General features: G+C 36.6%; 1 protein-coding gene across 1 annotated transcript; it reads left to right on the top strand.

The window, feature by feature from the left end:
* The first annotated feature begins 7,819 nt into the window (after positions 1–7,819).
* On the top strand, positions 7,820–9,184 carry LOC111909892 (UPF0481 protein At3g47200). The gene has a single exon (XM_023905663.2). The coding sequence runs from the start codon at positions 7,820–7,822 to the stop codon at positions 9,182–9,184; it is 1,365 nt and encodes a 454-aa protein (XP_023761431.1).
* The last annotated feature ends 6,137 nt before the right edge of the window (positions 9,185–15,321 follow it).

The following is a 15,321-nucleotide window of genomic DNA, read 5'->3' on the forward strand; positions in this document are numbered from 1 at the left end:
GCGATTTGGAAGGTGAAGGCGAACCGCCTTCTTGTGACACATAATTTCATCATGGTGGGGGCTTAACCAATCCATGCCAATAATTGCATCAAAACTCCTAATGGAAACATGCATTAAGTTTATTTGAAAGACATGTTGGTTCAAGGTTAGGGTACATCCGATATAGATTTCCCCAGTGGATTCTGTTTTCCCATTGGCCATTTCCACCGTAAAAGTTTCATTAAGCTTCTGGGGTTGTTGTTTTAACAAGTGTTTAAATCTATTGATCACAAAGCTTCGTTCTGCTCCGGTGTCAAACAGGATGCATGCATAAGTGTGGTTTAGGAGAAACGTACCGGTGACAACAGCAGGATCCTGAACCACTTCTCCCTGACCCATGGTCAGCACTCTTCATGTTCCTCCGTTCCTAGGGTTGTCGTTGTTGGGGCAGTTTCGACGGAAATGCCCAGTCTTTCCACATCCATGGCGGGTGTGGCTTGGTCCAGCGTTGTTTCCATTGTTGTTGTTGTTGTTGTTGTTGGTCAGCAACTGGTATTGTTGGGGATGAGTCCTACAATATCTTGCCGTGTGACCTTTTCTATTGCAACTGGTACAGTGCATCTCTCTACATATTCCATGATGATGGAAACTGCATTTGTTGCATTTTGGAAGACTTCCAGCATATGTTCTCCCTAGTGTTGGTGTAGTAGTTGTCATGGCAGCATTGACAGTAATAACATGTTGTTTCTTCGAGGATCCTTGAGTTGGCTGTCCTTTTCTCTTATTCCCTGACGCTTGCTTACTGCTCTTAATCTTGAGGTTTGGAGTGCCTTGATATGCGATCACTCGTTGGTTTTCGTGGTTGTTACTTCGACTGGTGTTGTCGACGCTATTTCCTCCACTGTTGGTGTTGTTTGCGTTGAGTTGTGCCATAGCAACAGTTACGGTAGCGGTGACAATAACTTGGAATGTAGTAAGGTCCATTTGCAAGAGTGGTGCTTCATGGGTGTGCTCGTTATTTCTATGGAATGGCATCTTCTACTGCATGATGATAAGCAGTACCGTAAGTAACGACGACCATTTCTGATGGTGCTCTGTAATTTTCGCGTTTTATCGTATGGTTCACAATGTTTCGATCTATATTCCTATGGTGTGTTTATGTTTGTTTGTACACATAAGTGAAACCTCATACTAAAACATATAGCATTTCTGCTAGAAATAGCCATTTTTAATACACGAAAATTTGCCTAAATGACAAACATTTCATAAGAAAATGTACGATCCGACAGTATTACGACATAATATCCATAGAAACACAATACTAGTAGGAGGTACGACTGTTTCTACATACTGCAGAACCTATATAATAGCAAGTTATAGAGCAAGTCCCATTGGTAGTGTTGATGGTGGCACTCAATCGTCAAGCTGACGTATCAGGAGTTCAGCCAGTTCATCCGCCTCTTGGGTGATTACCTCTACCCTTTGCTCGGCTCGTACAGCCCTTGCCTCGGCCGTAATAAGTTGAAGCTTGAGGCTGATAATTGCCTCCTCGAGAGAGCGTAGATAGTTTGTATCAACCCTTTGAACTGTACGGGGATCTGACGGGGCTTTAGACAGGTGGGGTTCACTACGTGCTCCCTATACGCCCTTCTCTTCGTCTACCTCCTGGTCAGAATCATCATATTCAAAATCAATTATCACATATTCGTCCTGTTCCACATCAGGTCTAACATCGTGTGCTCCCCCTTGATCTCCCTCGGGCTCGTCCTTGATCATCCCGTGGGCCACTAAGGCCTGATGAAACTGAATGCTTTGGTGCTTCCCTTCCATGGTGACTGAGAAAAGGTATACGAATAAACTATTATTACTCCTAAGATGTTTTAGTTATTGTATAAGTTGAGTTCATGTTCTCTTCTTGGTAACAAAGGGGTATGTTTTAAGGTTTACCGACCATCGCGATTTCCTCGGGGCATGTGATAGTTGTACCTCGGAGGAAATGTAGTTGATCAAGCTACATTCACTCCTTAATACGACTATGAATAGTCCCGGCTTAACCGAGATGCTAGCATTATCTTATTTGATTTGGTATTATGTTATTTTTCCTATATCGCACAAGTAGAGTTGTTTTATCGTTGTGTTTCATTTTTTTTGTTTTGTTCAGAGTTGTTTTTGGTCCCTCTTTGGTTTGTAGTTGCATATCAATGTGTGGTTAGATATGCTAGTTCACTATAAACACTGCTCTGATACCAACTTGTCACACCCCCGAACCAGACGGCGGAAACGTTTGAGGGCTCACGTGACTTAAATTGAATATCATCACAATGAATATACATGAATCATAACATAAACATCACCATGCATCAATATTTTACAACTAACATTGTTCACATCAAGTACATTGTTTTAACATTACAAATCCATAACATAAAGAGTTTGATAGTTTTCAAAAGCACAACACCCTAACATTCTTGGTACTACTCTTTAGCTTACCTGTTACCTGAGAATACAAGTTATTTTGAAAACGGTCAACATATGGAATGTTGGTGAGTTCATAAGCAGGTTTGATATGAAAAATGTTTTGTGTAGTTTGAAAGAAAACAACCCTGAAAATCTGATATTTTCTAAAAAGACCATTGTTTATATAAAAGTGTGAAGATCCTTAAATATATGCATGATGATTTCCAGACGTGTATAGTTGAAAAACTTCGTATTAAAAGTACCAGTGAAAACTGTTGAACTTCCACGGAAAACCCAATGTTTTCCGACAATAAAAAAAATATAATATAACTGTTCGAATTGTTATTCCATCGCTTAAATGATTTTTGATTTGCCTTGATTACTTGATTATTATTGGGTTTATTTATGAGAGTCGTTATAACCATGCATGATAATGACTAATTCGTCTGTCTTGGCACTCTGGTGAACGCCAGAATTGATCTTAAGATTTTGTCATCCTAAACTGGCCGAGTCTAACTGTAGCGAACATCTGAGGTGTGGGGGAGTCACCCTCGTATAGATCTATACACAAACTCTCGCCCTCCCTCCCGGAGACTGTGATTATAACTACAGACTACGACTGACATACGTTGGTGCCACCCGTTATTACTCACTAAATCTCAATTGACTTTGATTACTTTTGATTGTCGACCCGTATTTGCTTACTTGGATTGACGATAGGCCTAATAAACGAGGACACGCTGGCCCATTTTGCATTTGATTCACTTGGATCTTACTAGCAATGCTAATGGGCCACTAAGGCCCAATAGCACTTAAAAGCCATTGAAAATCCCTTAAATATGAAATTGGGTCATTGAAGGCCTAATAACATTTATTATTATCCCTTGGGCCCAAAAGTCATATTAATGGGTCACAAATGCCCAACAAGCATGATTGGAACTTTCAAGACCAAAGAATTAAATGTTTGCTTGTTTTAGGTATTGTTTAATTGTTGGAAAGTTTGATTGGGTGATCGTTAATTTCGCATGGGAGCAAGGTCGGTCGGTTATTTTTAACGATTTTGGAGTTATACGTATTTTCATTTTTCCATTTTCATGAATTGTAGTTTGGTATTTTTATTTTAACTCAAATATCATAAAATAAAGTAATTGACTCAAAAATCTTGGTTTGAACCCCTTCCAACCCTTCTTTGGTAAAATTGACAATTTTAGTCCTTTTATATATAAAAAGACATTTTAAGCCCTTAAACCATTTTCTTGAAACCTTTGACCCCAAGACATGTTCAAGTGATATTTTTAGCTCAAAAGTTATTCTTTGGCAGTTTCAGCCCTTCCAGAAAAGTAATTTTTGGTTAAAGCCTAAACTTTTTGCAACTTTTACAATTTTGACCCAAAATCCACAAAGTTAACAATTTTGATCCTTGTTTGGAAAATACATCATTTTAACCCCTGAATTAGTTTTATTCATCCTTTTACCCCCTGCTTTGAGAAGGTTATCATTTCAACCCCATGAAAGTTGTAATTTTCGCAAGTTTTGGCTCATTGGGCCGAAAAGCCCAAAATTTGGCCCATTAAGCCATAAATTTCATTTCTAACCTTTAAAAGAGTATGATGTTCATAAAAACACTTATTTTTACTGTTTTGACTCTTTTAATCCTTGAGAAAACCATGAATAGCAATTTTTCAACCCAACTTTTGTTTGTTTAACAATTTTAGCCCAAAAGTGAGTTTTATGTTGCAACATGTATACTTTAATCTTAGAGGGTAATTTTCTTAACTTGTTTAGTGTAAGGTGTTCTAGATCATGTTTATCTTCCTCTTAGATCCATAGATCTCAATATTTCCATTCTTTTTGTTACATATTTATCACATAAACACATGAAATCACACATAACATACACATACACATAGATCTACACATTTTACCTGTATTATCCCCCATAAAACATATGAAAACCGTAAATAGAAGGGTATGAACTCACCATTGCTTGTTGATTTCGATTTCAAGAAGAAAGGGAAGAAGTTTGATGCTATTTTCGGCCCTAGCAAGCTTTCTTGGGTGGATCTCGAACTTAGAGGATTCTAAGATGATGATCATGAGTTTATATGAGTTAAGAAGAGATTTTTGATACAACAAAGAGTCTAGATTTTGGATCCAAGCATCAACTTACCTAAAATGATGATTTTTGTGGAAAAACCTCCTTGAAAAGCCCTAGATCTCGAAAACTTAAATGGAGGAATAAGAGTGTTCTTGAGAGTTTTTGGGAAGAGAGTTTGAAGATGTGTGTGTGTGTGTGTTTGGTGAACCTCGGCCGTGAGTAGAAGAAGGAGAAAAGAGGGAGGGTGAGGTGACCATTATAGATGTATGTTAGTCCATGAATGGGTACATGGTGTGCAATAAGGAGGTGACACCTCCTAAAGTCAACCCTCCCCATGTTGTATCTTTCTCTTTTTTTTTAACTTGGCCCGAGAGAGGGTGAAGAAAGAATAGAATTTTGGCCCTTTGGTGCTTAATTCCATATCATGGGCCCATTTTGATGATTTTCGGCCCATTGGGCTCCTATGATGGTTTACGGCCCAATTTGTCAAGAATAATGGGTTTCGTAGCCCATTAAAGCTAATTAGGTTAGTTATGGCCCAATAAGGTCCATTAGGGTATTTTATTTCATTCTAGGTCCATTATGGCCCAAAATGTTAAAATAAATGAAAGTGGGTCTAATTAGAGCCGATTTAAGAGTTCTAAGCCCAAAATAGTCAAATTAGAAGCATATTGGCCCAATAAGGAAATCCTAGCCCATAATAGACTTAAACCGGGATTTCTAGGGTTTCCAATTCTTTGTGGACTATTTGAAGTGCTTGTATAGAGTGTTTGATGGGGATTTTATTGTTATTGAATAAGCATCATACCCGCTTTCACATTTTTGGTTCACAAATATTATCAATTTTGTTGTTACATGGTATAGAATTCCTAGTTGTGACAACATCGTAGAGGGTCCGATTCGAATTAGGAGCCGGAGTCAGAGATGCGAGAGCAATATCCCGATTTCTTTCCGGAGCATGACTTCGAGGGTGAAGTCTGATCCTAGTGGGGGAGAATTGTAACATCTCGAGATCAGGTATACCTCGTGACCCTTGGTCTTTTGAGTATTTAACCATTTTAGTCCTTTTATGAGAAAAAGGTGGTAAATGAGTACGCGAGGCGTACTCGAGTGTATGCTCAGCGTACTCATATACGTGCATTTGATGCGAAAGCCACCTAGTACGCTGGGCGTATCAGAGGGTACACTGGACGTACTAGGCTCAGAGTGAAAACCCTAATTTAGGGTGGGACCCCTATTTAAAAGATATGATGGCCTCATTCCTGGCCACCATTCTCAGTAACCAACCCTCTTAAACCCTAGTTTCCGTTCTTATAGCTTGTGAGTGAATTAGAGAGACTTGGGAGCATTCTTGAGTTACTTTGGAGTGAAGAAGAAGTCTTGAAGAAGAAGGAGTGGGATTTCAGGCCGTGGATCTGGGCTTATCTTAGTGTGGAGCTTCATTTTGAGGGATAAAAGCTCAGAACTTTCTTACTCTTTTGGTTTTTGCATCTTGGTAGAGTATTCTAGGGTTTTGTCCCAAAAGTTGGAGACTTTATGCGATATTGTACTCCAGAGACCATGATCCACCCCCTTTGAGTATATTCAGTGGTGTAGAGTCATAAAAATCCTATCTTCGGCGTTGGGATCAAGCCGTGCATGAGATATGTGCTTTTTATCATAAGAGGGTTATTTTTTTTGTGTGTTTGTGACCTTTCCAGCCATGCACAGGCTTAAAGTCCCTGACTTTATGGGTTAAGAGCTATTAGAGAGTCTAGATCTGAGATATGAGCCAAAGTCTTAACTGTTTAAGACCAAACAAGTAAGAATGGTGAAACTGGAGCGTACGCCGGGCATAATTCTAGTACGCGCAGTGTAGGGGTCGCGTATCCCCTACATTGAGTGGTTCCTTGTGTGATTGAGTTGCTTATTGTAATTATCTGTGTATTTGATATTCCACATTATGTCTTTGTGATTTATGATGAGTATTGTTATTATTGAGCTTGCTGAGTTGGGACCAGAGGGTCTCACTGAGACACATTGACCGGAGGGTCTTACAGAGTTATGACCTCGAGTGGCTAATGTGTTGTGTGTGGTATTTTGGAGAACTCACTAAGCTTTGTGCTTACCGTGTATGTGTTATGTGTTTCAGGTACTTTTCAGGATCACGGGAAGGCGCCGACTTGATTGTACACACACAGCAGAGATTGTTTTATGATTTAGGGGATCATGGAGTTTGATATATTGATTTCTTTTGAACATGAGTTTTGGGTGAATTGACATTATGGCATTTTATAATTATTTATTAAAAACAATGTGTTTTGAAATTTCAAATTTAGATAAAATTTTACGTCGTTACACAAAACTACCAACATACCAAACCACCAAGTTATCAATATACAAAAATACCAAATTACCATAAACCAAACTATATACCAAACTTCCAATTACCAAAACTATCAACATACAAAAATACAAAACTACATGTCAAACTACCAATTACCAAATAAATCAGAATACCAAACTAACATAAACTATAAAATACCAAAGTAAGAACATAAATCACACAAACAAACTTCCAATTAGCAAAGATTATAACAAATAATCAAAGAACATCAAAATTACTAAATTAACACGGATGACAAAATATTTTAAGGGTTTTAGTGGCAATAGTGTGTTGCTGCTAATATCGTCATCGCTAAAGCTATGGAACATACACGATGTTGGCCACTGGATCTATCTCACTATCAATGATTAGGGTAAATGGAGGACAACTCACATGGATTGTGATTTAGAAACAATAGGGGCGAAAAATGTTATTAGCGGCGATACAAAACACAAATATTCTGTGTCGCTGCTATAAACAATAACTCTTGTAGTGAAAGGACAAATAGAGCGGTAATCTGGTCATTTATTATGTATATAACGGAGTGGTATTAATGGTTAAAGCCTTAGGGATCACACATTTAACTTTTGGAAACCATAGGTACGGGCCATGTAAACATTTCAAACGTTGAACTGCAAATGTGTGTAATGCAAATGACCAAAACTTTAATATACTCTTAAAAGAAGCGTTCAATTACACGTGTACGCTCCAGGAAATTTTCTTTAACGAATCAGACCAGTTGGGAAGTTTAACAAATAATTGGTTCGACTTTTCTTCTCTAGCTAGCATGTCGATATTTACCGAGTCCAAGTATAAGACGTGCAAACCAAGACACTTAGGCACCTCTACTTCAACAAGTCGTCCCTCGTTTCAATTATCTACCCCACGACAAGTTTTTTGCTTTCAAAATCGTTGGAAAAATGGACGACAATCTGAACGAAAACCAACATATCCAATCGGAATGGCTGATCACAATCGCAGAGGAGCTCCAGAAAGCACGTCTAGACAACGAAGTGATTTTCGCCAGAAAACCATGCATTTACAAAGTCCCAAGGTACTTACGTGATGCCGACAAGAAATCCTACACCCCAAGCGTAGTTTCCATCGGCCCTTACCACTACCAAAACCGCCATCTCCACCCAATGGAACGCCATAAATGGCGTGCCTTTTACCAAACCTTAAATCGCCATAACCATAACTTCAAGCTCTATCTTGACGCCATCAAAGACCTTGAAGCAAAAGCACGTGGCTCCTACGAGGGTGAGATTAATCTCAACAGCGACGACTTCGTTAAAATGATGGTTCTTGATGGTTGCTTCATCCTCGAGCTATTTAGAGGCATAAACGATGGATTCGAAGAGCTGGGATACTCAAAAGGCGATCCTGTTTTCTCAATTTGTGGCTCGTTAGATTCTATCCGAAGAGATATGATTAAGCTCGAGAACCAGATTCCACTTTTCATAATCGATGAACTCTTAGCCCTTCAAAACCCCGATGGTCAAAACACAGACGCACTAGCAAAGATGGCGATCCCATTCTTCGCACCATTGATCCCAACGGATGAACCCATGAAGAAAGGTGGAGGCTTTAGCAGCTTCGATCGACAGCCCCTTCACTGTCTCCAGCTTTTCAGAGAGAATCTGGTCAGCAAAGGGTTAATCTTACCAAAACGAACGAAAAAGTTATGGAAAAGAAGGTTGACTCGTAATGTTGTGGGAAAGCCAACCACACAAGTCACCTATTGTGTATCGCAACTAAGAGAAAGTGGGGTAAGGTTTAGAAAACGTCAAACTGATCAGTTTTGGGATATAAAATACAAGAATTCGATTCTTGAAATACCTCGGATCTTGATTCACGATGGGACTAAATCCATTTTCCGTAACCTTGTCGCATTTGAAGAGTGTCATCCAGAGTGCAGCAACGAGATCACAGCTTACTTGGTTTTCATGAACAACTTGATTGACTCTGGTGAGGACGTGGGTTTCCTGCATTACAAAGGGATCATCGAACATTGGCTTGGTAACGATGATGATGTTGCTGATCTCTTCAATGGGCTTTGTCAAGAGGTTGTAGCTGATCTTAATAATAGTTATCTTTCGGGGTTGACTGATGAGATAAATAAATGCCGTGACAAGCGGTGGAACACCTGGAGAGCAGACTTCAGGCACAAATACTTTCGGAATCCATGGGCTTTGATCTCGGTGATTGCTGCTGTGGTGTTGTTGCTGATCACAGTTCTACAGGCGTTTTATGACATTTTTTCGTATTACAAACCGACTTCTTAAGTCTTGTACGTAGATACAAATATGCATGTATATATAGTCGTGTTTTCTAGATGCTGGTTGTGTATAGGACTATTAATAATGTAAGCGGGGTAGTGTCATAGAAGATTAAGGGGGTGCTTGGGGAGTGCTTTTGAATTAGAAAAATGCTTTTATCTAAAAGTGTTATTTGCATACAATGGTGTAAAAGTAGTTTTTTAAAAAGTGTTTGGATAAGTTTTTATAGTAAAAAAGTCAATAAGTTAAAAGTATTTGACTTAAAAAATGCTTTTTGAAGTTATATTTGTTGAAAAGCCATAAACAGTTTCAAAAAGCCACGTTTTATATGCTTATTAAAAAACGCTTATTGAAGCTTTTGAAAAAACTATTCTCAAAAGTGCTTTTGAATTTGCCAAACACTTTTTTTGGCTTATTAGCTTTTCAAGAAGCCAATAAGCAAATAAGCAACTTTCAATCGCAATCTCAAACACCTCCTAATATAGTGAGCGAGGTGATGTCTAGGTTTATTCAAAACGACAAATTACCCCAAAGTTGAAGTCCGTTAGTTTCGAACCGACTAAAGCTGATTAATTTCCAAGTCGTCATCAGTACTAAATCACTTTGGTGTTGGTTAACTACGTATAACTCAATTTTAACGTAATTTTGATATTTGTCAAGAACTATGTAATACGGCCAAAGGCAATCAAACACAATCATATCCGAAAAAAAAAACAGAAATAGAATTAAAGTGAAATCTTAGAACTTGCACAGTATATATATCTAGTCTATCAAGATTGAAAACTGATTTTGATTTAAAATACAAACAACACACAACTATAATGCTTATAAGCAGTGTAAGATATAAGTACAATCTTGTAAGAACATCGACTAGCTCTCGATTAATCTCAGATTTGTCCTTAGGCACTATCCGACCGATTAGAAACCGCCTAAGGACAAATCTCAACTTAAACTATTTTTTTTTTTTTGGAAACGGCCATTGATTCAACGGAAGCCTACTCGCAATATTTCAGCGAGCACCCCGAGTTCGAGCTCCGCAAAGCGGGCAAACCCAGCCCCCAAGGGGATTTCCAGGGAAAATTCCCCACGTGTGCCCGTGTGAGGCATGGGTAGAATTACGCTATTGCAACGATCTCAGAAGGAATCGAACCCACAACCTGCAGCCCACATGGATGTAAACCCAATGCATCACTCCCAGCTATGCTGGAGATCACTTGCCTCAACTAAAACTATTTGATGAATGATTATTGTCTATTGGATTAATTATATTAACATATTTTGTTATGATATTAATTAATGATATTTATCAACATTGTCAAGATATTCGTCATACTTAATTTTTTAAAATTCAACAAATTAACAAAATAGAGTCTAAGCTTAATTTCACGATTAATATCCGTCAAAACTATTAACCCGTTAACCTAGTCACCGTCTAGCTAACTCAAACACTTTTTAGATCTTTGGATATATATTAGATGAAGTTAATCATAAGCCATCTTATATTGGAAATATGAGTATCAAACAATATATATTGGAGTATATTTTAGACTCGAATTTGAGAAAAGAGGTTATATATATATATATATATATATATATATATATATATATATATATATATATATATATATATATATATATATATATATATATATATATATATATATATATATATATATATATATATATATATATATATATATATTCCCTCCGTATCAAAATTATTGTCCACGTTTGACTTTTTAAGTCTCTTTTGTTCAACTTTGACCTCAAATAATTTAGTTTTTGTTATATACTTTTTTATGCAATATATATGAATAGATTGTTTTTTAAATGTGTTTTCATTGTTATAAGTTTAATCGAAAATTATATAACACACATAAAGTTATTTATGGTCAAAGTTGACATGGAAAGACTTCAAAAGTCAAACGTAAACAATAATTTTGGAACAGAGAGAGTATATATATATATATATATATATATATATATATATATATATATATATATATATATATATATATATATATATATATATATATATATATATATATATATAAAAGCAAGGACTTGGTTTAATCGGGTCATTATGAAAGTTTGTTAATACTTGGTTACCGGTTAGGAAGTTATAGCCGTTAATTCTGTATAATTTGGTAGTTATTAGGTGTTAAAGCAGTTACATCATCCATCAAAATAAAAGGGTGCAATAATTGGGCTAAAAGACAGAGGAAGGAGTCGGTTAATTTATGGTTTCTTAGGTTTGAAATTTTGTGGGTCTAAACTGAAAACCAAACAAAATCAAATTCAATTCAATCCAAACCAAACCAAAAACCGAATTATATCTTGGTTTGAAAACTCAATCAACAAAATTCGAAGTTTAAAAATAAAATCCAAAATATAAATTCTTCAAACAAAAAATCTTAGCTTCAATTATAAATATCTATTTGCTTTTAAAATGTAATAAAAAATTAATTACTTAAATTCGGTAATTCGGTTTGGTTTTTTCCGTCACTACTAGAAAAAAGGCCTTTTACGACGCTTATTGCGCGTCGTAAAACGCTCAGACGACGCGCAAATGCGTGTCAAGGAAGGCCCTGTCATAAAGAGAGACGACGCGCATTTATGACGCGCGGTTACGACACGCATTGCGTATCAAGGAAGGCCCTGTCATAAAGGAAGATGACACGCATTCGCGTGTCGTAACCTTACGACGCGCGCGTTAATGACACGCAATGCGTATCAAGAAAGCCCCTGTCAAGAAAGGCCATGTCATAAATGAAGATGACACACATTTTTGCGTATCGTAAATTTAAATGTTTTAAAAAAAAATATTATTTATAGATTTACTTATTTTCAAATTAAATTTGTATTTAATGTTTCATAATAGAAATTAAAATATAATATACAAAAAATAGAATCCATTGCATCAATTTAATGTCATACAAATAATCGTTCCATGGAAAGAGGTTTTCCTAACTATATAACCTAATACTACATTGTTGTTAAGGAACACCTTCTTCTTTCTACTTCTTATTGTTATGTTTCTGTTTTCGCATGATACCTATTTTCATCGTCAACACATTAGTATTCAGAAAGGCTTCAAGCATCATCAATCTATGTTATAAAATATTAAAATTTAATACACATGTAGTAACATACATTTTTCCAAGAATCCAAAGTTCAATATAACCAATTAATGAATAACTTGAAATACGGTCTGGGGTTGAATGATGTACATCATGAACCAACACAGCACAACAGATATGATAGTTACCTTGAATTGCAAAGTGCTGTTAATGGCATCACTTATAAGCTCCTGGTTGGACCCATATCATGAACCAACACAACAAGTGCCTGATGAGACAACACACATTTTATAAAATCAAGAATTTCCCTATGTACCACAGTTAATATCTCGAGAGTTATAGAATTTCATGTCAATTTTGGTGAAATTTTGAAATGGATAAACAAGCTTTTCAATCTATCACTATATAGTTTTTGATCAACCAATTCATAATACAATAAAAATAGTACCAAAGATTGATTAATTTAATCAAGTCTTTAAAAAAATGGTGCAACACTTACTGTTCGTGAAAGCAAGGAATGAAGAGCATGCCCAAATTCATGGAAAAGGGTATCCACATCAGAGTGGTTAAGTCTCACGATTGATGAATTATGGGGCTTTGAGAAGTTGCAAACAACGACAATCACCTTCACAATAATAATCAACAAAAACATTTCATCACTTTTTTTCTATTCTTGGTAATGGAATACAATAATAATTCCTGCAATTTGCCCTTGATGAACAAAACAAAATATACTGTAATAACAACTTACTGGCAACTGGTATTCTGTTTTGGAAACTGTACGCCCTCCTCTTATGGCAAAATGAGCACAACCAGGATACTTCGCCTGTCTACAATTTAAATCAAGGTATATATACCCCAAATCCCCCTGAAATGCATTTAATAACAAAACAAACAAAAGTTAATTATATTTTTGGTCCCCTAATTTTTGCAATTTTGGTCTTATTTGAAGTTTTTGGTATCTGTTTCAAGAAAATGACTATATTTTTGGGGCCAAAGTTGAAAACAATCAGGTATTACTTGGAACAAGGATCAAAAAAGTTATAAGAACCTCAAAGGATGACCAAAACTGCAAGAGAAAACTTTTGGGACCAAATTGAAAAAATAAGCCATATTCAGAGACCAAACATTTAATTTACTCGATAAAACAAAATTGGGAATATTCATAGAAATGGATATGTACCTCATCAGGATGATGAAGGGCAACTGGTATTCTGTTTTGGAAACTTTTGGGACCCTTTTTGACATTTTTACCCTTCAACTGGTTGTTGTTTTTCTTGCCCACCACAAGCTTTGACTTTTTTGCATTGGTCAACTCCCCTGCCTACACTTTAGGTGGTCTTCCCCTGCGTTCTAATTTCTTGAAAAGCACCACGTCATCAGTCAGATGTAATGATGTAGATTCACCTTCTATCTTAGGAGGTCTTCCACGACGTTTTTGCTTCTTCTGTGGTTGACCAGTCTGTTGAATGTTTACATTGACTTCTTTGAGCTCAGTTTGGTCGAAGGAAATTCCCATATGTTTACTCAATCACATACAATGTTCCCTCAGCAACCACCCTTTACAATGATATAGCAGCAGCAGCAACACGTGTTGCAGAGCCAGCTTGGCATTCAGGCCCCACGAAGCGGAAGTGGGACCAGCATGGAAGGTCAAGGATGTGGAGTTTTTCCTGATTTCAGCTTTGGGGAAGTAGCATCCTCACATGGCGTTAGAACAGCAACCTTTTTAATAGCTAAAGATAACAGAGGCATAGCTGGTAGTGCTTCTAATCATGATACTCATGAACATGAAGGTTCACACGACTTTCCACAAAAGAAAGGAAAATTAACCACAACAACAACTTAACGCTAGTTGTCTCCCAAGTAAGAGACAGAGTTCAGTGAGTTTTGACCCTGAGTTGACTTCTTTTTTTAGATGTGCTACTTTGTACTAGCTCTACCTGGTTTATGTTGTAATAAGATAAGATGGTTTACAAGAATGTGAATTCAGATAAATACTGTTCTATGAGTGTCGCCATTAATGGTTTGTTTTAGGAAAAAGAAATTAGTCAAGGACTTGAATAATTAATTTACTTTTCTTAAATCTTAAATCTTATGTATATACACACAAGATGATAACATTTAGCTTCCATCTTTCTTTTGAAGCAAACAAGACTCTCACAGAGCCCACTCTAATCCACCTTGACATTGTCACTCTTCATCATAGGCCTTGTCCTCAGCACCCTACCATTTAGATAACAGCAAGTGTTACAATCGAGTAAACCCATTTACAAATTAGTCCTTTATGTATAACTAAGCTTGTGTATTAGAGGTCGACTAGCAAACCATGTGTTTCTTAATAAGGGTGTCCCGCTCCTTCTCAAATAACCTAGAGATACTTAATATTGAACTCTGAAGTGCTACTGTTCCAGATTCCCACCTAGACCTTTTGCTGCAATTTAATGCTATACAAACTAAAAAGATATGTACAAGTGACTCTTAATAAGTGCTGCAGAAGATTAACCGGAAACCTGCATGCATAAATGATGTCAGCTCAAACAAAATAAGGCCAATCATTCAACCATCAAAATTATTAAAAAAAAACAAATAATAACAATATGAAGTTTCAAGCATATTAAAAGATCCCACCTTGGCAACCCAGTTCAAGTTGGAAACATCGTTATGCAAAACCAAAGCTGGAAGAAGCCAACGGTAACAATATTGAATGAAATTACTAGCTTCCACATTGAGAACAAAAAGTTCACGTGTCTGCAAAGACCAAATGAGATTAAATGTACATCCAACAATGTCTTCCATTAAATAGTTGTGTTAATATTACCTCAACTAATGCAGCCAAGCTTACACCACACTGGACCCAGAAGAAAATAATTGATGCAATAAGCTCTCCAATGTACTACAAAACAGCTAAATTCAATCACCTTGATGTATAATAACCTCATAAACAGCTACTTCTAGTTATTCACAAAAAAAAATGTCTAGATAGCTCAGTTTTGTCCCTCAATGACACAATCAGTATCAATCTGTATTATAAGTTAGTGAGAGGATTAAAGATAAACTGAA

The sequence above is a fragment of the Lactuca sativa genome, chromosome 4, assembly GCF_002870075.4.
Source record: "Lactuca sativa cultivar Salinas chromosome 4, Lsat_Salinas_v11, whole genome shotgun sequence".
NCBI classification, from domain to species: Eukaryota; Viridiplantae; Streptophyta; class Magnoliopsida; order Asterales; family Asteraceae; genus Lactuca; species Lactuca sativa.